The following is a 27,014-nucleotide window of genomic DNA, read 5'->3' as shown; positions in this document are numbered from 1 at the left end:
ACTCTTGGAATAAATAGATCTACGGCTAGGTCGATTTTGGCGACGTATGTTGACACGGGACGGATTCATAAGCTACCAAGGGGCGGGGCCCGAAATGTGAAACTCGACATGGATATGCGCAACCATCTAGAGAATATCATAGATGGTAACCCACTCCTAACCCTCCGTGAAATGAAGGAGAGTCTTGAGCGGAACCTCCCCAACAAACCCGTAGTCTCTACATCCACTATAGCCAGGACAATGAAAATGGCAGAGGATGTCCCAGATGCTAGGAACACCCCTTGTGTTCTTGACCAGCGTCAGGAATATGCCAGGTGGTTTCTCGAGCACGGCGTCGTAGGACATTGTGTCTTCATTGATGAAACATGATACAACCTCTGGACCAGGCGTACACGCGGGAGAGCTCCACGTGGTGTTCCGGCCTGGAGGGTGGTTGCAATTGGTTGCAGCGAGGTCGCAATTGTAACGTGACCTCCGCGGTTTCCTCCGCCATCGGCCTTGTCCACCACCACTGAATCGCATTCGGAACGGTGACCAGAGAGAGCTTTGAGGGATTCCTCGCCGAGACCGTTGCTGAATGTGACCAGATGCTCCTGGCAGTCGACCCTATCTACATAATATATGATAACGCAAGACCTCATGTCCGCGCCCAGCTACCAGATGGAGCTAACCCCGTCATCTAGACGAAGCTTCTTCCTCCCTATTCCCCTTGCCTCAACATGACGGAAATGACTCACTCGGCTTTCAAGGCCGGCGTCAAGAGGACTTTGGCATAACCAGCATGGCAGCTTCGTTTTGAAGACAGACAGGCAGCTCAGGATGCAGGGGTAAACCTCCAGCAATGGCGTGGTGACATCCTTAGAGAGGCTGCTCTGCAGAATATTGACGCCATTACACCAGCTAAGTGAACGCAATGGTGCAACCATTCCCAGACATATATGCCATATACTGTATGGCTCATCAACAGATTGAAGGATGAAGAAGCTGAAAGACTTTGATGAATTTCATGAATGATCAAAAGAAAGCATGTATGTATCAAATGTATGTATCAAATCCCTGTCCCTACCTGATATAAATAACAATATGTAAACATGAAAAAAGAAGATGAAGAACATGATACAGCCACTTTTTGAGATAATTAAACAATGGTTTATAACCAATTGAAAGTTAACCAAAATAGTTATGAAATAAAATAAATGTCATTGAAAAGAATGATTAGAAAAAAGAAATTAAAAAAGATGAAATTAAGTTTGCCAATGAGAGAATATAAAGCATGAAATAAACTAAATCTCACTGAAGAGATTAAAAAAGAAATTAAAAAAAGATGAAATTAAGTTTGAAAAATGAGAGAATATAAAGCATAAAATAAACTAAATCTCATTGAAGAGATTTAAAAAGAAAGAAAAAAAGATAAAATTAAGTTTGAAAAAAGAGAGAATATATGAAAAATAAAACACAGAAACAGGTTGTCTGAATCTGGGTGTTTACAGCGCAAATCTATATGTCTGTAAATGAAATTGAAAATGGTATTTGGTGCGAAATCGAACGCCCATTCCGTTTGTGCGAAATTAAATGACAACGTTGGGTCGTGAATGTTGTAAATGATCTAAATTGAATTTCTATCAAATTTAAAAGAATGATTTCAACAGAAATTGAATACTTCATAAATTAAAATCATTCATTAGAGGGGAGGGTTTACGGAAATCCTTCGATTTTGAATACTTATTAGTTAATTAAAATGCAACTCTGACGAAATTGGACGGGAAAACCTAAAGTATTACAACTTTTTATTCTATTTGTATTGCCTGACAAACCAACAAATATATCCAGCCAATTCAAGTCATTTATTTCATCCAATTCAAATCGCTGTATCAAAGTTTTCCATATCAGTTTAACCTTTAAGCAAGACAAAAATATATGTGAATATGTTTCCGTTTCCCGTTTACAGTACGAACAGAGATCTTCTTCAACAAATCAAAATCTAAACAAATTAATATTAGTGTAAATTGCCCCATGCAATAGCTTAAATTGAAATTCCCTCTGTCTCCCAATTAATGTCATTCTTGGTCTAAAAAACATTCACCAATTTCTTTCCCTGTATAATTATAATTATTTTGTCCGTCTCTTATCTGTAAATCATATGACTTTTGCAATTCTTTAATGAAATAATCATATATTTTTCTTGATGGTACCTCCTTAAAGCTAATTTCCCTCCCCAACAGAAGCAAGTTTATATTATAGTTAATTAAGTCTATCTCACAAAAATGTATCGAACCTAAATAATTTCTCCAATCACTTGGAATTGCATGATATATTTCACCTACCATAAACAAATGATCACTTCCCATACCAAGGTTCAAAAAGTATGCGACTGGTTTAACATGTCCCTTGTCAATGATATGTTCCACCTTAATTAGCCCTCGTTCTAATAAATCTTTATCAAATATCATCCTATTTTCTATACAAATATTCTTATTATTAAAAATGATTGGATTTTTAGAACCATTAAAATGTCTTTAATTATCGATCTCTTGCCAAGCATCTAGCATTTCCAAATAATACGTTGGAATCTTCAACTTACTTTTTATCTTTTTTTCATTTCATAATCACATAGAAAAATTAACCTTCCTCCAACTAAACTTAGGGAATGATAAAAAAAATAACTTCCACCCCAGATTTCTTTCTCCATACAAAAGTCTTTTTACCAACATTATACGCTGCGTTCTAACAAATATTTCAAAATTTATAATTTTTAACCACACCACAATTATAATTCTGATACACAATTTTTCTTTTAATAGGATCTTTCCCTCCCCATATAAAATCAAATGATATAATTTCACAATTTATATATACACACCCATGAGGGGACAACAAAGATGGATGAAACAATTTAACTTTTTCAATGCATATGTTTTCAATAAATGTAGTCTTCCCATAATAGTCAAATCTCGTTGTTTCCACCAACCTAAAAGCTTTTTTATTTTACTTAATATTCCTTTATAGTTCAGATTATCTTTTAATCTAAAATCAACTGAAAAGATAACTCATAAAATTTTAACCTCCCTAACATATTTGCCAAATACATATACAGGGTCATTTGTTTTTCCATTTTCCTTACCCATGTACATAAAGTGTGTCTTGTCCTTATTTACCTTTAAGCCACTGACTTTTTCAAATTCTTCACAAATATAATGCAACCTTTTTATTGAACTCATGTCTTTCAAAAATATTGTCATATCATTGGCATACAATACATGTCTTATTTCATGCTCCCCAAAACTTATCTCCTCAATGATTTTGTCTTTTTTTTTATTTCATGTGCCAGTAATTCTATTGCAATAAAAAACAAATAGGGCGACAAGGGGTCACATTGTCTGACCCCCCCCCCTTCTACATTAAAGTAACCGATGGAATACCCTATATTCATAACACAACTACTTATATCATTATATAGTATTTTCACCCAAGAACAGAATGACTCGCCAAAACCAAAAATGAGTGCTTTCCATAAATATTGATGAGAAACAGAGTCAAAAGCTTTTTCAAAATCTGCCGCAATAAAAAAATCCTTGTCCTTGCTCCAAGTAATATCTAGAGTACAATAATGTATCCTCTATTAGTCCAACTGCTTCCCCAGTATTTCTGTCTTTTATGTATCCCACATGATCATAATGAATTATTTTGTTTAAAACCTGTTTGATCCTTCTTGCCAAAACCTTAGATAATATTTTGTAATTTACATTTAATAACGTAATGGGTCTATAATATTTAATATATAACGCATCTTTTCCTTCCTTCTCTATCAATGTGATAGTCCCTTGTTTTTGAGAAACTGTCAATTCCCCTCTTATATATGTTTCGTTTAATACTTCTACCAACAAATCCCCCTTGTATAATTGTTCCCTTAATTAAACAGAGATTACATTTATCATCATTTTTAAAACTCCATTTAAATAAATTTGATTGGGACGGAAGTATTTTATGCAGAAGCTTAACATTAAATTCTCTAACCTTGTTATCTTTTATTTGTCTAAGTTTAGAATACAGGACTTTGCCCCAATTAATTTCTATCTGAAGTCCTAAATAATTTTGCCAAAACATAAAGAAAGATGCTTCTGTTTTGTTATGTTCTGAATGATAATAATGTCTAGCTTTCAAGATAGTTTTTTCTATGTATTCTTTTAAAAATAATTATTGTGGACCTAACCCCTTTTGCAAGTAAACTGAAATGAATCCAATCTATTTTGATTAAAAAGGTGATTTTTCCTAGCCACTTTTATTCACGTTTCCATATGAATTTCAAATTTTCTTTGTTTTCATCAGAACGACAAAAAATTTAGAAGTTTTAAGACAGAAAACAATAAAAGTTATGAACAATATAGACCTAACCCCTTCTGACAAATGAGCTTTTCAGAATAGTTTGTTTGCAAAAGGGGTTAGGTCCACTATAAGGAAATATTTTTTTATTCTCCCATATTGCAATATTCTCATGGGAAACTAATTTTTCATGATACGTTACCATGAGAACATGACATTTGGTATAAAAGAAACCTACCTGTCTTCATATTTATTTGATTATTCTTTTCCAAAAATTCTCTGTGGACCTAACCTCTTTTGCTACTAAACTGAAATGGACCTAACCCCTTTTGAAAAAAAGTGACTTTTCTTTGCCATTTTAGATCACTTTTCAATGAGAATTTCAACCTATCTTTATTATCATCTTATCGAGGTACTAAAAGTCTATACATTGAGATAAAAAAATATAATTTGATGAAAAATTGACCTAACCCCTTTTGCATGTGAGCTCTTATATGTACACACACACACACACCACACGATGTACCAGAAAATTGTTTGTACATTACAGTGCATATAACACAAAATAACAACAAAAAAGTCATTATTTGGCTATTATATAATATAATAAATAATGTCCTAACGAAATGCATGTTTTTAAATCTTTATTTTTATTGAAGCGTAACGCACGGCAGATTTAGATATGATAAGTTTTCATCTGATATCCAATTCTGAGTATTTCAATCATATTTCGCACTTCGCAAACGATTTTAGGCGAACTGATACCTGACTACTGTTGCCTTATTGTCCTTTTTGCAAAGGTCAAAATTAAATGATTTTTTTCATACTTCGTTTGTAGCTGTTAAAAAAAATGAATTACGAAGTTTGGCTTTTGTTTTGCACATAATTCCAATTCGTGATTAGTCATGCATAAATGATTATATTGTCAGACCTTGGTGTGATTATTATAGCTTAGCATGCAAGGCTTGAAATATGATCATGACCTATTTCATTTTCCCTCTACAGATGAGCTGTCATTTCATTTTCAATTTTTAGCATTTCAAAGAAGCGATAGTGTTGCCAGTCATAAAGAAGTTTCGAACATACATTTAGGTCTAATATCATTGAGTGCGTGTTTATTCAATCAACTAACTGAGCACAATAATAATAATAGTAGTAATAGTAGTAGTAGTGTAGTATAGTAGTAGTAGTAGTAGTAGTAGAAGAATATGGGCTTTCTAATGCTATGGTTATCTTGGATAAAAAAAGATGGAAGCGTCGTTGTGTAGCGGTTCTGACTCTCGCCTTGTAATCAGAGGGTCGTGTGTTCGAATCCCACCCTGGGCTATCGTCCTTTGACAAGGCGTTAATCCACATTAAGCTCTTTTATAGCGCATAACACATAGCTACGCATGTCCCTATCCACTTGGAAAGTAAGTAAATAGTGTGGGGCACTGAATTCATTACATGTTAAACATTTACTCTTTGAGGGAAGTCTTAATCTTATCTAAATCATGTATATTTCTCATATAATTAGGAAGTGCTTTCCATATTGATTTTATTGCATTCAATCGACCAGAAACGTTTGATTTTAACAGACCCTCCCATATATTGTTGGTATACATTAATAGAGCAGTAACCTTTGACTATTCCTCCCACAGCTTGCTTGTCTAACCCTTGTCTACACGGAGGTACCTGTAATGAGACCAATAATGGATATGAGTGTCACTGTCTCTTTAGCTTTACTGGCAAACGATGTCAAGGTAATAATGTCAACTCGTAGCATACAAATAATTTCATCCTATGAATAACCTCCCCCTACATTGGATTTCCCAGAAATATCAATATATAAATAAAAAATGTGATGTTGGTAGAGACTCTACATTTTTTTATATAACACAAATACACCCCACCCCACACACCATACTACTGGCGGGCTTGGGAGTGCTGTCCCTCTCCTCCAAGTTTTTCTCTTTTTTCGGTGAAAAATCTTGGTTTATTTGTCAAGTTAAAAAGTGCATGGTGAAGAATACATTGTACGTATTAAAAATCATATTGTACTTAAAAAAGAAGATTTAAAACCGAGTAGGCCTGCATTTCCGTGTGTCAGAAATAGACTCTGATAGCCTAAATACCCCCCACCCCCACACACACACATACAGTTACTATGCAGATTAAGCCAATACGGAAAGGAAGAAATGAGGCATGTGATCAAAATCTTTCACACAATCCACTGCAAGTCATGGCATGGACTTTTATGTTGACTTGTGGTTAGTACTGTTTGTATATTTCCACTACTGGAAGTTGACATGGCACACACATAGATTTCCATGATTGGATAGCATACTGCCTTATCTCATTTGTTTCATTTTTTCTTTTATTTTGTTTTTAGACGAGGATAGTCAGTCATATAATCTACCAAAAGAAATGACATGGTTTCTAAAAATCACTTGAAGTCTCTGTTATTAAAATTATGTTTACTAAAATATTTTTTGTCTCTTGAAAAGCATCATCAAAACAAATCTACCATTCGTAAGCTAGAAGGACAAAATGAAGTTCTAGAAGATGAAAATACTATTCTTAAAGAAATGAAACATTCTTATAAATCACTGTATTCGAAACAGCATGTTGAGTTGGACGATTCTAATGCCAGATCTTTTTTGTAAAATGAAATTAAATGTTTGGATGAAGAATCCCGGATAGCTATGAAGGTCTGTTAACAATTGACGAATGTCAGGCAGCAGTTAAAGCAATGCCAGTCGGAAAATCACCAGGTAATGACGGACTCATAAAATAATTTTATGTGAGATTTTGGGACATTTTGTCTGGCCCTCTGGTAGCGGCATTAAATTATTCTTTTATAAAATCCGAATTATCCTCAAGTCAAAAACAGAGTGTTGTTACGTTGATACTTAAACCAAACAAGGATAAAAGATTTGTGAAAACTATCGACCTATTTCATTGATTAATGTTGATGTCAAAATATGCTCTAAAGTTCTTTCTACATGCTTACAAAAAGTAATACATTCAATAATCAATCCAGATCAACATGCTTTTATTAAAGGAGGAAATATTGCAGAGGCAATTTGGAATGTACATGATATCTTTTACTACCTTAAAACCGAAGAAAACGATGGTTACATTGTATCGATCGACTTTAAAAAAGCATTCGATTCGATTGATCACAAATGTATTTTTAAAGCCCTTGAATCGACAGGCGTAGGTCAAATTTTTATCAAGTGGGTCAAAACACTATATTGTAACATCACGGGATGTGTACTTAATAGTTGTCATGATGAACACGATGCATATCAATTAATAAATTAATGCGAGCGCGAAGAGCTAGCTGAAAACTTTTATAATGATGGAATAAAAAATACAATTGTCAGTTGTCAAGTTAGAATATCAAATATTTTCAGCTTGTGCTTCTAGTTAGCATAAAGAAAACTGTGAGGTTGGGATGCGTATATAACTAAACAATAATGCCAGCGTAAAGCGCGAGCTCAATTATTATATATACTGACTTAAGAAGGACTCTTTTAAGGTATCATTCCTATTCTAATTACTTGTCTTTTTCTCTTCTTTTTCCTGTTTCTTATCCCCCATTTTTGCGCCACCATGGGGGGGCAAAATATTTGCCCCTTGGATCGGCCTATGTATGTTGACTTGAAAAACACTAACACTTACATGTGGGATTGACGCAGAGGATGCATACCTCACTAATCAAATATTGCGAGCGCGTACCCCGAGCTGCATTTGATAAAAACCCTTTTTTGTGACCCTAAACATGATATCAGTCTCGCTAAACAGACTTAAAACACGAAAACATTGTTTTTGTCTATTATCGTAAAAACGGGATATTTTAAGTCAGCCGCATCTATTAAAGCTTTTTGGGCATATTTCACTCTAAACCGGCAATACGAGCAATGTTGCACCCCGGTCGAAAATAAATTCGCATTAACCCCCCTAAGTTCAAGGTCAATTTTGCACCCTCGGTTGAACAAACTTTGCCCCCCCCCCTCCTCTGAAACATGTATTTTGTCGCATTATGGTCAAAATTCAAATTAGCGCTCCCCTAGTTAAAACATCAATTTGGTGCCCCGCTAGATCGAACATCAATTCGGCGCTCCCATAGTTCCAACATCAATTTGGCGCCCCCCTCCCAGTTCAAACATCAGTTCGGCTCCCCATATTTCGAACGTCGTTTTTGCGCTGCCTAGTTCGAACATCAAATCGACGTCCGGATCAACATCTCCCTCTTTCGTTTCCCATCTCCTTTTCTTTTTTTTTCTCTTATCCTCATTCCCCTTTCTTTCTCTTTCTTTGTTTATCTTTTTCTTTCCCCTCTTACTCTCCCCTTTTCGTCTTCTCTTCTTTTCCTTCCTCCTCTCTCTCTTTTTCTTCTCTTTATTCTCCCCTTCTCTTCTCTTTTTTTCTTGTCTTCCTTTCCCCCTTTGCTTTTCTCCCCATCTTTTCTTTCCCCCTTTTTTTCTCTTTTTTCCGTCATTTATTTCTCTATTTTCCTCTCTCTTTTCTCTTTTTTCTCCTCTTTTTCCCCCTCTCTCTGTTTTTTTTTCTTTCTTCCCTTCTTCCTCTCTTTTTAAATGGTATTGTCTTCCTTCCTCTTTTTTCTTCTTCATTTTCTCCATTTTCCTTTCTCCTTTCTTTTTTTTTCTTTCTTCTCCCTCTTACTCTTTTTTCTCTTCTTTTCCCATCTTCCTCTCTCTCTCTTTATTCTCTCCCTTTCCCCTCTCCCCGCTCTTTTTTTGAGCTGGGGTGTGGGGGGTGAGGCAGTTCCCCCTCGCCCCCCCCATGGATCCGCACCTGATATACCACCTGCATTTGACCTTTGGACCTCTCGATGACATTTGATATATCTGGGCCCTGTTGTACAAAGAGTAATGATTGATGCGATCAATCATAACTATGGACGGCCAGCAACTTCATCATCTATTATGCATGTTTGTTCAAAATATTTTCTAGCTGTGATGTATATAATTCATGCATTCATTGTTTAATTGAAAATTCACTGCGCTTCTCTTTGCATGAAAAGGACATTGTGCAAAGTTTTCGTAGAAAAAATTATGACACTGATGGATTTCCATAAAGTTACGATTGATCGGATCAATCGTAACTCTTTATACAACAGGGCCCTGATCATAATTTTACAAACATTGCGGACTAACGGACCCGCGGGTCTATCGGACCCGCGGACTATCGGACCCGCGGTCTATCGGACCCGCGGTATATCGAACCTGCGGTCTATCGGACCGGCGGTCTATCGGGATGTCCCCATTTATCAGGTGCAGATCCATGGGGCCGAAGGGTCTTGCCCGAAATTAAAATAATATAAGGGAAGGGGACGAAAAGGAAGGGAAAACTTGAGAGAAATGGGTAGGAGAAATAAAGGGAGGTAAAAAACAAAGATGAATTAAAATCTTTTAAAAATGAATGAAAGATGATTAAAAAGGGGGAATAGAGAGGGATGGAAATTAAAACGGGGACTGAGAATAACGTATAGTATGTATTTCAGTGTATGATGTTGCATTCACTTTTGATATGGTGAAAGCATATTTTGTGCATTTTTATACATGGTATCAAGTTATCACGAATCTTTCTTTTTTACTAAGGTAACTTTGAATATAGGACTACATATGTGACTCGGCATACCGAAATGAGAGACAAGTCGCAAATGAAAATTCCTAGAAATTCGACAAACTAATAAAAAAGTCAAAATTTTGAAGATTTTTTTTTTTTTTTCATTTTTAGATTCTTCCATGTTTCATAATTACTGTGTGAAAAAAATGAGTGAATTTGATGACGGGAAAGTGATAAAAAAAACATTTTTTCTGCGAGTGTTTTTTTTCGGTCAGTTCGAAATTTTTTGATACTTGGCACGCTCGATTTCATCGAATTTCGCTTCATACTAAGCTCCGCCCCTAGCAACGTAACGCCATTGTTGATTGGCTATTCATTTAAACTCAAGTACAGCTGGCGGCGTCCACCGACCGTCCGCTCGATCGATCGGTTCAATGAGCCTCAAAAGAAAGATCAAAAGCATCGCTTTCAATAGGTATTCTGTAATGAAAAGGGGGCTTCTGAAAGTTAACAAACGGGATTCAACTTCTAAAGGGCTATTTTTTTGTAATAATGGTAGTTGGTACTAGGCGGGGGCGTTAGCGATAGATTGATAGGCCTACCTGATTTAGAGTGTATAGCTAGCTTGTCTCGCGAAAAAGGTCATGCGTAAACGCAAAGTGTTTATATAACACGGTTTGTTGGCGAGGATTAATTTCATAAAACATAACATGGACATGTTGAAGATTCTCTTTATTATTTGCAAGTGATCGGGATGTTTCGATGAGAAAACTCTAATTTCAAAATAAAGGGTTTAAAATACATAAAAGTGTTGTATGTTCGCGAATGTGGGTTAATTGATCTGCAGTATATCATTAACAAAAGAAAAAAAGTTCATCATGAAAGCTTTGTGGGCTTTATTTCCAACTATTTTTGCCTTCAATTTTTTTTATCATGTTTGAATGAACGATAGAGAAAGAAATAAATGTCAGAACTTAGACAACTGAGGCACGGATCCAGGGATGGCACGTCCCCCCCCCCCCCCGAGAAGAAAAAAAAAACAAAATTTGTAATGTAAAAATGCCATTGAAGCCGAGATGTACCCCGGATGTACCCCTTTTTGAAATCGAAGACTTCTATTCTTTTTTTTTTTGCTTGTCAGTTTTTTGGCGGGTACGAAGTACCAAAAAAAAAATCCTTTTTTGGTAAATCCTGGATCCGCCCCTGACTTTGACAAATGAAATATGGGACCATGCAGTAGGCCTGCATTTTTAATTTTTGGATAATGGTATACGGGTCTTACGATATTGATTGAAAATTATTAGTCATTTAAAATACACCTATTGAAATTATCATTTCCTAAAAGTCATTGTCACGTTGTCCCATTCGACTTTGCCCAGATCTATTCTCTCTTTCCCTCTCTGTTATTCTCTTACCTTCTTCTTTCGTCTTTCTTGTGTTTTATTTTTTCCTTTCTACTGCTCCCCCTTTTCGTTCGCAATTTTCTTTCAGATCAGTCGGTCTCTTCTTTCTAAATCTCCCCCCCCCCCCTTATCCTTCCTCAACCCCTTTCTCTTCTTTAATCTTATTCGTTAATTCCTCTTCTGTTTTCCGTTCTTTTCCCCTTTCGATCTCTTTTTTTTCTATGTCGATTATTTTCTCCTCTTTTTTTTCTTCTCTCTGCCCTTTCTTCACCCTCCACCTTTCCCCCCTATTTTCACCTTTTCTTCTTTTTCGTTTCTATTCACATAATTCTGTTTCTCGTTCTTCTCTCTTTTTGCCGGTTTTTCTTTCTTCTTTCCTTCCGTCTTTTCTCCCTCCCTCACCCACCGCCTCATTCCTCTTCCTTTTATCTTCGTTCCTCCTTAATAATTTATATTATTTTTGTTTTCGTTCTCCCTCTCACCTGCTCATCCCCACGATCTTATTCCTCCCCCTCCATTTCTATTTTCTTCCTCTTTACATCATTTCTTCCCCCTTTCCTTCTTTCTCTTTCTTGCTCATCCGAACGTCTTATTCCTCTTCTTTTCCCCTCTTATTTTTTGTTGTTCTATATCCTTCTTCTCCCCGTTCGATCTTCTATTTTTTTTATATCACAGCCGTTCTTTATTCTTCCTTGCCACATCCATCGTCTTTTCCTCCACGCCCTTTTTCTTCTTGTTCTTATCTTTGTTTTATCCTCTTCATATTTCGGTTTATCGTTCTTTCCCAGTTTGATCTTCTCATTTGTGTGTCGGTAAGCAAGTGCCATTTTTCGTATGCCAATTTCTACCCCCAAATGCCATCACAAACGTGTTCTGTACGTGCAGCCCATTTCACACCCGAGAATGGCCCGTTTTTATTCCGTTAAAGGGACCCCTTTGCTTTCTGATATAGGTGACCTTTCTCTTATCAGTGCCCCTTTTACCCAAATAAAGTGCCCCTTACCAACACGCTGTGCCTCTTTCACCTGGGAAGGACAAGTTTTGTCACGGTGTATAACGAGTGCCCCTTTTAAACAAGAAATAAAGCAATATTCTGAGGGAAAAAATAATCATACGTGCATTAGTAACTTTCATGTGTCAGGTGAGTGGGTAGATGAGTACAGATGGGGGATTCTCCCCCCAAAAAAACAACAACAAAAATCACAAGCAAGAAAAAAGAAAGAATAAGAGAAGGAAAGAGAGATATGACATTATTCTGAATAGGCCTATGTAAAAATCTAAGACAAATTGGATTTTCGTTAGAAAAAAAGTTGGTATTTGCTCGCTCGCAGCGTCGATACTACAGCCAATTAAAAAAAAAAAAATTCGCTCACCACACTACTGTAGAAGCCTTTCTTTTTTTAAAAAAAAAAGATTTAGTGCCCTTTTAACGAGAAGGTGCCATTTTTCCTAGTGTGCCCCCCCCCCCCTCCCTTCAAATTCGCTCCAACGCCCCTGAAGTAAAGTGCTTCAAAGGGCTTGTGATTATAATTTTTAATCTACATAAAATCAAAAGCAATAGAACGGGCTGTGGTAGAGAAATAAAAACAAGGATCCCCCTTATCCTTTCATTCCCGCCCGTGCTTTAAAGAGATTTTAATGTGTGCCTTTTAATGATCTTATTTTATCCAAGAGTTCATAGGCTACGATTTCGCTACTTTGCCATTGTACTTATTCTTCTTTACTTAAGTTTATTTTTTTTAGAAGGGACTGAAAACAAGGGAGAAAGAGGGATGGAAAGGAATTAGCAAAAACAGGGGGGGGGTGGGAAGGAATAAGCGAAAAACGGGGGTGGAGAATGATGGGAAAGATTAAGCGAAAAAGGGGGTGGAGAGTAATTGGAATTAGCGAAAAGGAGCGAGGAATGGGAATGAATAAGCAAAAACAGGGCAGAAAGAGAGAGGGATGATAGGAATTAGCGAAAACGGGGGGGGGGGGGGAAGGAATAAGCAAAAACGGCAGAAAGAGAGAGGGATGATAGGAATTAGTGAAAACAGGGGAGGAAGAGAGGGATGGGAAGGAATAAGCGAAAACAAGGGGGGGGGGAAGGAATAAGCAAAAACGGCAGAAAGAGAGAGGGATGATAGGAATTAGCGAAAACAGGGGAGGAAGAGAGGGATGGGAAGGAATAAGCGAAAACAGGGGGGGGGGGGGAAGGAATAAGCAAAAACGGCAGAAAGAGAGAGGGATGATAGGAATTAGCGAAAACGGGGGAGGAAGAGAGGGATGGGAAGGAATAAGCGAAAACGGGGGGGGGGGTGGGAAGGAATAAGCAAAAACGGCAGAAAGAGAGAGGGATGATAGGAATTAGCGAAAACAGGGGAGGAAGAGAGGGATGGGAAGGAATAAGCGAAAACGGGGGGGGGGGTGGGAAGGAATAGGCAAAAACAGGGCAGAAAGAGAGAGGTATGGGAAGGAATTAGCGAAAACAGGGGGGGGGTGGGAAGGAATTAACGTAAACAAGGGAGAGAGAGGGATGGGAAGGAATTAGCGAAAACAAGGGAGAGAGGGATAGGAAGGAATTAGCGAAAACAAAGACAAGAGCAAGGGGATCGGTATTATACAGTGATAACATGAGAAAAAAATATGACACAGCTTTTACTGATTCTGTTGTCCTTTCTCTAAAATTTCAATTTTCTTCTTGTAAAATAATATCAGTGGTGTAACAGGCAGGGGGCAGGCTGCCCTTGCTGATTTCATCGCCATAATATAATTAAAAACGGTGGGGGCGGAATTAAGAAAGGGAACAAAAAGAGGAAAGGGAAAGAAAGCGAGGATAGGGGAAAGGAGAAATGGAAAAGTGAAAGTGAAAAAAAAAACAATGGAGGATCCAGGGAGGGGGGGGCCTAATATTTGAAAAAATAAAAGAACGAAAAGGCGCCGCTTAAAAAATGAAGGAAAGAAAAGAACATTTTGACAGGGTCAGACTTTACCCCTTTTTCAATTTGTACTTTTATGGCGCCGGTGAAGTACAAAAATATGTATGCCGCTCGGCATTACGCCCCCCCCCCCTTCGCCAAAAGCTGGATCCGCCTATGAAAAAGTAAGAAAAACATACAAAGCGGGAAAGGAAGGAAAGAACATGTGAGAAAGAACAAATCATTCCATTATGCTAGCGTGATTAGTCAGAAAGGGAAATAAATGACAAAGATGCACAAAATAGCAAACAATTAACGGCGGGAAATCAAGCTGAGGTAGAATGGAATGAGTCAAAAGTTCGATTGGAAAATTAACAAAACGGACAAAGAAAACAGAGAACTATAAACACAACCGGGTTTGTCTTGTTGTAATGTTTTTAATACTTGCAATTAGATTTAAAATGGCGGCTAGTTTTAAGGTTTAAAATGAGACTTGGTGATTTTATTATTTATTTTAAATCTATTTATTATTATTATTACGTTTTTCTCTCTCTCTTTTAGGGGATCTCTCTCCTCCAAAATAAATCATTCAATCTTATAAAGGCTTTTGCATGGTCTCATTCTTTATCTGTTACTGTGTTAGAATAAAATATTGGTTGTGCTTGATTTGATCCGAATCAGCATTCATGCTGGAGGTGCCATGGCCGAGCTGTGTCTGGCTATACATGGAGAGCGCGGTCAGGCGCCGATCCCCGCGGCTACGACATTTTTGCTCTTATATCCTGCATTCAGATACATGGAAATCCTTTACGCATTATTTGTAACTTGGTGTGCACTTGTTTGTTTAAAAAGTGAAAGCGTATCTTCCCTAATCCATCCTCTGTTGGAAATTATGATGGGACTTAATTACTCATGGTACCTCCTGGCTCTTTTTGTTGTAGAATTAAGACGTTTATGTCAAGGTTTTTTTTCTCTGCATCACTTTTAGAATCACTTTAACCTTTTTTCATTATACCTTTCTGTATTTTGTTCTAATTTTGAATCATTTCAATGCTGTATACCCCCCCCCCATGATGGGTACGATATTGAACCCATTTATTGAACAAATTATTCGCGTTTTTACTCACACTGTCTCAATCTAACTTAAATATTAATAAAACATGAGCACATAAGTAAAGGTGAGGTACGAATTATTTTGAAGGCCCATCTTACCATTTTACAAGGGATATTTTTTTTAGAACACGCGGTTAAAGTTCAGGTCATAATGACACGCTTGATAGACTACATGTCACGAGTCCGGGTAAGAGTAAACGCCATCGACATTCAAACAAGCCGATGGCACAATATCTCCTCCATGGTTTTAGGTCCAACTTTTTAACCCCGCCTTTTATTTAATTAATAAGGGAGATCATGGCATTCTTTTTTTCTTTCACGAAGATTATTATAAAACCCCGGTTTAACCAATGATGTGTACGTAGACGATAATTGATTGACGTGGAACGTTGTTTCGTCTTGCAGTCGCGCGTGACTAACAAGTTGACTATTGTTCTCAATGCAGCCTCCTCATTGGTTAATCGTTTCGCCTTTTTTGGCACGCGGTTACTAGGGCCTTTCGGTTAGCTCGGCGGTGGCAAAATATATTTTTTTCATGGAGCAGGGTCAAAACGGAAGTCAAACTTCGAAGGCGTTTTTCTCTTGATTTTTATTTTCAAGAGCCAAATTCTTCCTCCATTCTAAAGCTAATATCTCCACTAATATTTACTCCTAAGGGTCGAGTGATATATCAAATTAAAGGTAAAGAAACGGGGAATAATAATCACAAAAAAAGTTGGATTTGAAAAATTCCGACTTGTCTCTCATTTCGGTATGCCGAGTCACATATGTTCATATGAAAGTCGGAGCTCTATTTGTAACATCACTTTGTAATAAGTTTTCCACAAATGAATATAGACAAAAGAGGAAGAAAATCGGAAGCTAGGATGCAACATGACCTTGCATTCGACAGGCACATGCGAACTGAGGTGCGAGATGGCATTGCCTCACCCTAAAAATGCAAACAGAAGATAAATAAGTGAAGGGGGAAGTTTTTTTGGGGGGGAAGGGGAGGGAAACTTACAGAATGATATGGTGGAAAAGAAAAAAACAGAGAGGGGCAAATGCCGAGCTGATACGACCCTCCAGCCCATGCTGCAGGCTTACCCTTCCCAGTATTTAAGAGAGATAACGACCAAATAAAAGGAAGTAGGAATAAACAAAGGAGATGAAAAAAGAGGTGAAAGAGAATACAAGAAAAACAAATAGTCGTGATAATGAACAGAAAATTGGCTGAGATTATAAGTGTAAGATAAAAAAAATATTGGTTTAAACTTTTGGTCGAATTGTAAATTCAGTGTCTAATCGCCGTGGCCTCCTCTTGTACCCATTAAATAAACTAGGAAACGAATGTAAATGGACAATACAGGAGGACGATGCGATCGCAACGCCCTATCGGCTGCGCAAAAAGGGGGGGAAAGAAATAAAGGAAAGAAGAGGGGAGAAGAAGAAGAAGAGGATTGAATAAATTGGGAAGAAGGGAGAATTTTCAAATAGTAAACCTTTCAGCGTTTCAGCTAGGTCAATTTGTAAAAATAAATAGTTCATTTCGCTTTTCATACTTCTAATAGTTTATTTAGAAGGTTGTGCACCCTGATCATTTTACAAGAAATACAGGTTTTGTTCTTAGTGCTTCATGTTTAAAAGAAATAATCTCGCGCTTCGCGCTCACATTTTATGTTTATGAGAAACATGTCCTATGCAAGATTTTTTTTTTTACTAAGGTCTATTCGTTTTTGTGAAAGCTGTGGTGTAGTGTTCTGACTCTCGCCTTCTAAACAGAGGGTTGTGTGTTCGATTCCACTGCGGTCTATATAGCATCCTTTGGCAAGGCGAAATTGACACTTTGCCACTCTCCACCCAGGTGCAAAATGGGTACCCGGTAGGATGCGAATGTTAATATATGTTTGAATTTGCCAGCGCCATTTGGAGGCTGCGATGAATGCAAGAAATGTTTCCAAGGAGTGGAAATTGTGCACTTTTCATTCGGGATTGAAATGAATGACTGATGTAATAATATGGTATAAGGTGCTTTGGGTTATTCTAAGAACTGTGATATATAAAAACTAGCTATCATTACGATTTTATTATTATTTTTATTGATTACCTAATGTGCGTATCTCATTCATGATCAAATAAGTGCTTAAAATGCATTTAGAATATAAACTTTAATTTTAGTTTGAAATCTATGCCTCCATTATTTATTTTGAGATATTTGTCCTATTCGTAAAGTCAAGCGCTGCCTAAACGGTCATATTTTCAGTCGAGTACATTAAAATAATCTAGTTCATAATTAAACGTTGCTTGAAACGTCTTTTTGTTCAGTATACCTGCTCGCATCACTACCAGCTTAACAAATGCAAGAAATATTTGAAATGTCCACTTTAGAATCAGTAGAAAATGCTTGAAATATTCCTCAAAGTTTGTAACGCCCCCCTCCCTTCAAAAAAAATCAGTTCGCGCTTCGCGCTCACAGGATATGTTTAGAACACTCTTGAAATATAAATTTTAGGTTTGTTTAGTGATATACTAAGTAGGCACCTTGACCCCGTTCTTCGTTACTTTTTGTAATGTTATTTTCTTGTAACATGTCCCGTTGCCCCTCTAGTGAACTGATCACATATGTCTTTTGCTACTTGTGTACTCGTTCCATACATATGTGCATTGGATCCACACATTATTGATACGTTCTACTTGCCCTCTTATTCCCGTCCGCGCGTTCCCGAATCACTCCGCTTGCTATCTTATTCCAATCCGCACGTTCCTGAAACAGTCCGCTTGCCTTTTTATTCCAATCCGCACGTTCCTGAAACATTCTGCATGGATTCTTTTTTGCTTCCTGAAGCTGACCTGATCGAGGATGGTTTCCGGAAGATGCGGAAGGGTTAAGGAAGGGCGGGACATCATCAGGACATCGAGAGGACAAGGTCCCGAAGGTGTCAGGAATTTTATATCCGCGTCAAAATTTTAGTCGAGACCAAAGTTTGGATGCGGACAAATTTTGATTTCCCTAACACCAGGAAGGGTTTAGGACAACGTGCGGATACTCCTAGGAATGTCCGGACGCGCGTTTCCGTTTTACACCCTGGCGAAGGCATTTTCCGGAAAAGTAGCCAAAAAGCGACTAGTGAAGAGTCTACGTCTACGTTTGTTTACATTATCAGATGGGCGCGCGATCCAAAGTCCGCACCGAAGTTATCCGCAGAACATACCGTACTTTCAAATGCAGCTGAGCTTTCCAGGTTCAATACGAATGTTTGCCTTGATCATTTGCCTTGGCTTGCCGATTTGCTGATGTCTGTCTTTCTCTCTATCTGTCTATATATCTATCTCTATCTATGTAACTGCAGTATCTATCTATCTAATAATCTTCTCTGTCTCTCTCATTCTTTATCTAACATCTATCTATCTCAAATTATCTATCCATCCATCTGTCTGTCTTTCTCTATTTCTCTCTCTCTACCTACCTATGTAACTCCAGTATCTATCTGTTAATTTGTCGCTCTTCTCTCATTCTTGATCTATCTGACATCTATCTATCTCTCTATCCATCTATCTATCCATCTGTCTGTCTTTCTCTATTTCTCTCTATCTATTTATCTATTTTTGAACTTATCTATCTGTTAATTTGTTAATAATCTTGTCTCTCTCCCTCTTTATCTATCTAATATCTATCTATCTCTCATCTATCTATCTCTATCTATCCATCTGTCTGTCTTTCTCTATTTCTCTCTATCTATATTTCTATCTATGTATCTATCTATCTGTTAATTTGTCTATCTTCTCTGCCTCTCTCTCATTCTTTATCTTTCTATCTATCTAACATCTATCTATCTGTCTCTCAAATTCTCTATCTCTCTCCCTCTTTAGCATCTGTCTGTCTTTTTTCTCTCTCTCTGTCCGTCCATATTTCTATCTACATCTCTCTCCCTCTCTATCTATCCTTCTCTCTCTCTTTCTCTCTCTCCCCCTCTCCCTCTATATATCGACCTCTCTGTCTCTCCCCCTCTCTCTATTTATCTATCTATCCATCCATCTCTCCCTATCCACCTCTCTCTCTCTCTCTCTCTTTCTATCTATCTATCTATCTGTCTATCTTGTCTCTATATGGCAGTGAGTCCAAACTTCGCGCGTGTCCAAACTTCGCGGACGGTCATTATCTCAAAAACTAGCCAATATCCTTAAAATCTGACATCATCAATGTCAAAAGCGACCTACAATTACCCTTCGCTGAAAGTTTCTTTAGGATTAGTCCAGTATTCATGAAAATATAGGCAAAAGATCGGCAAATTTGTCACCGTTAGCGCCCGTTTTGAAGAAAGCAACAAGCATCACGATATCACCATTTTACAAGCAGAAATCATAAAAAATGTGAGTTAAATTTGGTACTAACCATAGCATTTTGCCATGAATTTTATATAAATATTTCACTTTTTGAGCTTGAGTTTTTGTTTAAATCTCCACAAAAGCTTTGGTGCGCGAAGTTAGGTCACACTTTTTCTGAACGGTTTTCAAGCACAGCCCGCATTCGCCGATTGGAATAGAATTTTGAGATCGCGATACTGGCGAAACCCGTGAACTTCTTTACATTTTCGTCCATGATTTTATAGTTTACTATCTTGTCGTCAATGTGGTAACTATTTCTTGAATTGGTTTTGTATAAATTATGAATAATTTGTGGACAAAATTAAGCCTGATGAATATTTTTGAAAAGTGCGCGAAGTTTGGACACCCCATCATATATTTATCAGTCTTCTATATCTATCTTTTAAGTGTATCAATCCATCAAACTTCAGTTTGTCTTTCCATTATAAGTATCTGTTTATTTTGATTTTGCCTGTCATTCTATTCATTTAGTTAATAATTTATTTTTAGAAAAAAAAACTATCATAAACAACGCGACTGCAAAAGCATGTTCGGATTTCACTCCTGACTGCCGCTCTCTCTGTACATGAAGTGCCGAGGAACTCTGTGCTCTGATCAGTAACTGTGCAAATTGCATGCGGTGGTGGACTCGCCTGTGTCGCACGCTGCATGCAACCAGCGACGTGTGTAGACTCTTCACTAGTCGCTTTTCCGGAAAATGCCTTCGCCAGGGTGTAAAACGGAAACGCGCTGTCCGGACAGGTTTCGGAAAGGTCCCGGATTACACTTATTACATTCTGCGCCTTGTCCTGACGGTGCCTTGGCCCTAGTGGAAAAGGGGTATTAAACAACCCTGCTCTTGTGTAACAGACGATTGGAAAATTTTCCAACATTTCAGACTCCGCATCTTTAATTAAACCGACACACAGGTTTACCTAATGAAAACCTTGTCTACCCCATTCCTTCTGTCTTTGATTTTGCTCCTTCCTTATGTTCCCCTCTTCCTCTTTGTCCGTTTCTTTCTCTCTTTCTTCCTTCCTTCCGACATTGCCCGACACCAAGTACTTCTACTGGTGAGATTCTTTTTGCTAACTTTGGTTTTGTAAATTTATCACAACCGTTTTTTTTTAATGTAAATATTACTTCACCTTGCCCCCCGGGATTCGACGGGGATAAGGAAGAGGGAAGGGATGCAAAGTTCATGAATTTAAATTGCTACAAATGTATTACCTTGCGTGGAAAATGTCTTGAATCGACAAACAAACATCATCATTTCATTGTTCTCATTACATTATGTCAGAATTAACATCCATCCAAGACGACACAACAACACCCGATTCTACTACTACACTCTCTCCAACTGCCGCTAACTCTGGTAAGACAGCATTCCTCTCTCATCCTCCCTCGTGTTATCACCTTCCCTTTACTAATAAAAGAACAAAAATAACATGATTTGGTATAATCATCAAATCCTTAAACACAACGGCAAGTGATAATATGATAACGATTATGTAGTTTATTTGGTAACTTTTGAGTGAAAAGTTTGCAAGAACTTTAGATCTGGAAATCAAGTAATAACTTTGCGTGGAAAATATAAAGGAAATGACCCCTGCTGGATAGAAGACACCTTCACACAGTACAATCACAGTGTGAATATTTCACATAGTGGACAATGAAATGGTCAAATTTTAAAGGTCAAGTCCACCTCGGTAAAACATTGATCTGAATCAATCATGTCAATAGTGAAAAATCAGACAAGCATATAATGCTAACATTTCATCACAATCGGATGAAAAATAAGAAAGTTGTGATACTTTAAAGTTCCGCCTTTTTTCCACAAAATAGTTATATGTACAAGTTAGTCACATGCAAATGAGAGAATCGATAATGTCCCTCACTCACTATTTCTTTTGTTTTGTATTCTTTGAATTATACAATATTTTATTTTTTTACAGATTTCACAGCAAGGTCCAACTTGAATGAACCATAGCATGGTATAGGTTAATGGTAACTTCACATGTTTAGGGTGAAATAAAACCTCGTTACTCATGACAATAAGGAGAAAATTAGAATATTTGATATAATAAAATTCAAAAGATATAGTGAGTGACGTCATCAGGTCCCTCATTTGCATACTGAAGGGAACTTGCATATAACTGTTTTGTGAAATTAAGTAAAATTTAAAAATGTCATAACTTTCTTTTTTAAAACCGATTTTGATGAAATTTTCAGTGTTATGCTTGTTGGACATTCTCTTTTTATTCAAATCAACTTTTTGTTGAAGTGGACTTCATATTACGTTCCACACTGAGAACACACCGTGGCACACACTGTGGGACATTGTGTTCTTTGCGATAAGGTCAAACTATTGCACAGTTTTGCTCTTTTCATATTATTTGATATTATATTGTCATTATTTGTCAGAATCAACTTCCACTCAGGACGACACGACAACAACAACTACCACTACACTTTCTCCAACTGCCGCTGACTCTGATAAGACAGCATTCCTCTCTCATTCTGTCTCACGTTATCCCTTCCCTTTACTAATATAAGAACAAAAATATCATGACTTGGTATAATCATCAAATCTCAACGGCAATTGATAATATAATAACGATTATGTAGTTTATTTGGTAACTTTTGCGTGAAAGTTTTGCAAGAACTTAAGACCTAGAAATCAAGTAATAACTTTACGCATAAAAAAAATAAGGAAATGACCCCTGCTGGAAAGAACACACCTTCACACAGTGCGATAAGAGTGTGAATATTTCACATAGTGGACTATCAAATGAAATGGTCAAATTCAAATGTCAAGTCCACTTCGGGAAAATTTTGATTTAAATCAATAGTGAAACATCAGACAAGCATAAAGCTAAATATTTCATCAAAATCGGATGTAAAGTCAAAAAGTTATATGATATTTTATAGTCATTTCAGAAAATGTAATTCCACATTTCACGAAATTTCATTTCACATTTCTCAAAATAGTTATATGTACAATTTAGTCAAATGACATGCAAATGAGAGAACCGATGATGTCCCTCACTCACTATTTCTTTTGTTTTGTATTGTTTGAATTATACAATATTTTATTTTTTACCATGTTTACAGATTTTACAAGGTCCAACTTGAATGAACCATAGCATGGTATAGGTTAATGGTAACTTTACATGTTTAGGGTGAAATATAACTTCGTTACGCAGGGCAATAAGGAGAAAATTAGAATTTTTAATATAATAAAATACAAAAGATATAGTGAGTGACGTCATCAGCTCCCTCATTTGCATACTAACGGGAATGTGCATATTACTGGTTTGTGAAATTAAGTAAAATTTAAAAATGTCATAACTTTCTTTTTTTAAACCGATTTTGATGAAATTTTCAGTGTTATGCTTGTTAGACTTTTCTCTTTTCCTGCAAATCAAATTTTTGTTGAAGTGGACTTCATATTACGTTCCACACTGAGAACACACCGTGGCACATACTGTGGGACATTGTGTTGTTTGCAATAAGGTCTCACTACCCTTGCACAATTATTGCTCTTTTCACATCATTTGATATTATATTGTCATTATTTGTCAGAATCAACTTTCATCCAGGACGACACGACAACAACTACTACAACACTCTCTACCACTGCCACTGACACTGGTAAGAAAGCATTCCTCTCTCATTCTCTGTCGTGTGCACTTCTCCCCCTTTCCCTAATGAAATAATACGTTGCAAAACTCAGGTGTTGATTTAACACCGGAGTTTTTGCAGTGTAAAAATAAGGCAAGTCGGTATCACTCAAGGGCAAGTAATGATAATGACTGTTTAGGTATGTTATGCTTGACGATGAAATGTAATGATTATTTTGCCCCCAATAGGTCTAGAAATCAAGTAATGGGTATAGATGCATACATGTGAAAAATAATTGAATGGCCGTTGCTGGAAAGAACACAGTTTCATTGTGATCACACACTCTAAAAAATGAAGTGCTAATTTAGCTCTTAAAGAGCGTGTATAGTGACTGCACTTCGGAGTGCTGATTTGTCTAGTTCAAATTTGAACTGGACAAATCAGCACTCCGCATCTTTAATTAAACCGACACACAGGTATACCTAATGAAAACCTTGTCTTCCCCATTCCTTCTGTCTTTGCTTTTGCTCCTTCCTTATGTCCCCCTCTTCCTCTTTGTCCATTTCTTTCTCTCTTTCTTCCTTCCTTCCGACATTGCCCGACACCAAGTACTTCTACTGGTGAGATTCTTTTTGCTAACTTTGGTTTTGTAAATTTATCACAACCGTTTTTTTTTTTGATGTAAATATTACTTCACCTTGCCCGCCGGGATTCGGCATGGATAAGGAAGAGGGAAGGGATGCAAAGTTCATGAATTTAAATTGCTCCAAATGTATTACCTTGCGTGGAAAATGTCTTGAATCGACAAACAAACATCATCATTTCATTGTTCTCATTACATTATGTCAGAATTAACATCCATCCAAGACGACACAACAACAACACCCGATTCTGCTTCTACACTCTCTCCAACTGCTGCTAACTCTGGTAAGACAGCATTCCTCTCTCATCTTCCCTCGTGTTATCTCCTTCCCTTTACTAGTAAAAGAACAAAAATAACATGATTTGGTATAATCATCAAATCCTTAAACACAACGGCAAGTGATAATATGATAACGATTATGTAGTTTATTTGGTAACTTTTGAGTGAAAAGTTTGCAAGAACTTTAGATCTGAAAATCAAGTAATAACTTTGCGTGGAAAATATAAAGGAAATTACCCCTGCTGGATAGAAGACACCTTCACACAGTTCAATCACAGTGTGAATATTTCACATAGTGGACAATGAAATGGTCAAATCTTAAAGGTCAAGTCCACCTCGGTAAAACATTGATCTGAATCAATAGTGAAAAATCAGACAAGCATATAATGCTAACATTTCATCACAATCGGATGAAAAATAAGAAAGTTGTGATACTTTAAAGTTCCGCCTTTTTTCCACAAAATAGTTATATGTACAAGTTAGTTACATGCAAATGAGAGAATCGATAATGTCCCTCACTCACTATTTCTTTTGTTTTGTATTCTTTGAATTATACAATATTTTATTTTTTTACAGATTTCACAGCAAGGTCCAACTTGAATGAACCATAGCATGGTATAGGTTAATGGTAACTTCACATGTTTAGGGTGAAATAAAACCTCGTTACTCATGGCAATAAGGAGAAAATTAGAATATTTAATATAATAAAATTCAAAAGATATAGTGAGTGACGTCATCAGGTCCCTCATTTGCATACTGAAGGGAACTTGCATATAACTGTTTTGTGAAATTAAGTAAAATTTAAAAATGTCATAACTTTCTTTTTTTTTAACCGATTTTGATGAAATTTTCAGTGTTATGCTTGTTGGACATTCTCTTTTTATTCAAATCAAATTTTTGTTGAAGTGGACTTCATATTACGTTCCACACTGAGAACACACCGTGGCACACACTGTGGGACATTGTGTTCTTTGCGATAAGGTCAAACTATTGCACAGTTATTGCTCTTTTCATATTATTTGATACTATATTGTCATTATTTGTCAGAATCAACTTCCACTCAGGACGACACGACAACAACAACTACCACTACACTTTCTCCAACTGCCGCTGACTCTGGTAAGACAGCATTCCTCTCTCATTCTGTCTCACGTTATCCCCTTCCCTTTACTAATATAAGAACAAAAATATCATGACTTGGTATAATCATCAAATCTCAACGGCAATTGATAATATAATAACGATTATGTAGTTTATTTGGTAACTTTTGCGTGAAAGTTTTGCAAGAACTTAAGACCTAGAAATCAAGTAATAACTTTACGCATAAAAAAAATAAGGGAATGACCCCTGCTGGAAAGAACACACCTTCACACAGTGCGATAAGAGTGTGAATATTTCACATAGTGGACTATCAAATGAAATGGTCAAATTCAAATGTCAAGTCCACTTCGGGAAAATTTAGATTTAAATCAATAGTGAAAAATCAGACAAGCATAAAGCTAAATATTTCATCAAAATCGGATGTAAAGTCAGAAAGTTATATGATATTTTATAGTCATTTCAGAAAATGTAATTCCACATTTCACGAAATTTCATTTCACATTTCTCAAAATAGTTATATGTACAATTTAGTCAAATGACATGCAAATGAGAGAACCGATGATGTCCCTCACTCACTATTTCTTTTGTTTTGTATTGTTTGAATTATACAATATTTTATTTTTTACAGATTTTACAAGGTCCAACTTGAATGAACCATAGCATGGTATAGGTTAATGGTAACTTCACATGTTTAGGGTGAAATAAAACTTCGTTACGCAGGGCAATAAGGAGAAAATTAGAATTTTTAATATAATAAAATACAAAAGATATAGTGAGTGACGTCATCAGCTCCCTCATTTGCATACTAACGGGAATGTGCATATTACTGGTTTGTGAAATTAAGTAAAATTTAAAAATGTCATAACTTTCTTTTTTTTTAAACCGATTTTGATGAAATTTTCAGTGTTATGCTTGTTAGACTTTTCTCTTTTCATTCAAATCAAATTTTTGTTGAAGTGGACTTCATATTACGTTCCACACTGAGAACACACCGTGGCACATACTGTGGGACATTGTGTTCTTTGCAATAAGGTCACACTACCCTTGCACAATTATTGCTCTTTTCGCATTATTTGATATTATATTGTCATTATTTGTCAGAATCAACTTTCACCCAGGACGACACGACAACAACTACTACAACACTCTCTACCACTGCCACTGACACTGGTAAGAAAGCATTCCTCTCTCATTCTCTGTCGTGTGCACTTCTCCCCTTTTCCCTAATGAAATAATACGTTGCAAAACTCTGGTGTTGATTTAACACCGGAGTTTTTGCAGTGTAAAAATAAGGCAATTCGGTATCACTCAAGGGCAAGTAATGATAATGACTGTTTAGGTATGTTATGCTTGACAATGAAATGTAATGATTATTTTGCCCCCAATAGGTCTAGAAATCAAGTAATGGGTATAGATGCATACATGTGAAAATGTGAAAAATAATTGAATGGCCGTTGCTGGAAAGAACACAGTTTCATTGTGATCACACACTCTAAAAAATGAAGTGCTAATTTAGCTCTTAAAGAGCGTGTATAGTGACTGCACTTCGGAGTGCTGATTTGTCTAGTTCAAATTTGAACTGGACAAATCAGCACTCCGCATCTTTAATTAAACCGACACACAGGTATACCTAATGAAAACCTTGTCTTCCCCATTCCTTCTGTCTTTGCTTTTGCTCCTTCCTTATGTCCCCCTCTTCCTCTTTGTCCATTT

General features: G+C 36.7%; 1 protein-coding gene across 9 annotated transcripts in view; it reads left to right on the top strand.

The window, feature by feature from the left end:
- The window catches only part of LOC121424266 (integumentary mucin C.1-like), a 49,837-nt gene that overhangs the window by 7,107 nt on the left and 15,716 nt on the right, over positions 1–27,014 (top strand). For 5 of the 9 annotated variants that reach the window (XM_041619891.1, XM_041619889.1, XM_041619894.1 and 2 more), the window contains exons 3-9: positions 5,961–6,062; positions 20,955–21,029; positions 22,079–22,150; positions 23,240–23,308; positions 24,128–24,205; positions 25,248–25,319; positions 26,403–26,471. In XM_041619891.1, coding sequence (XP_041475825.1) covers positions 5,961–6,062; positions 20,955–21,029; positions 22,079–22,150; positions 23,240–23,308; positions 24,128–24,205; positions 25,248–25,319; positions 26,403–26,471 — 537 coding nt within the window. The remainder of the gene's footprint in view (positions 1–5,960; positions 6,063–20,954; positions 21,030–22,078; positions 22,151–23,239; positions 23,309–24,127; positions 24,206–25,247; positions 25,320–26,402; positions 26,472–27,014) is intronic. The other 4 variants (XM_041619895.1, XM_041619890.1, XM_041619887.1 and 1 more) reach the window with 3 other exon arrangements.

The sequence above is a fragment of the Lytechinus variegatus genome, chromosome 11 (assembly GCF_018143015.1).
Source record: "Lytechinus variegatus isolate NC3 chromosome 11, Lvar_3.0, whole genome shotgun sequence".
Taxonomy (NCBI): Eukaryota; Metazoa; Echinodermata; class Echinoidea; order Temnopleuroida; family Toxopneustidae; genus Lytechinus; species Lytechinus variegatus.
This window is presented reverse-complemented; position numbering and strand designations above follow the sequence as displayed.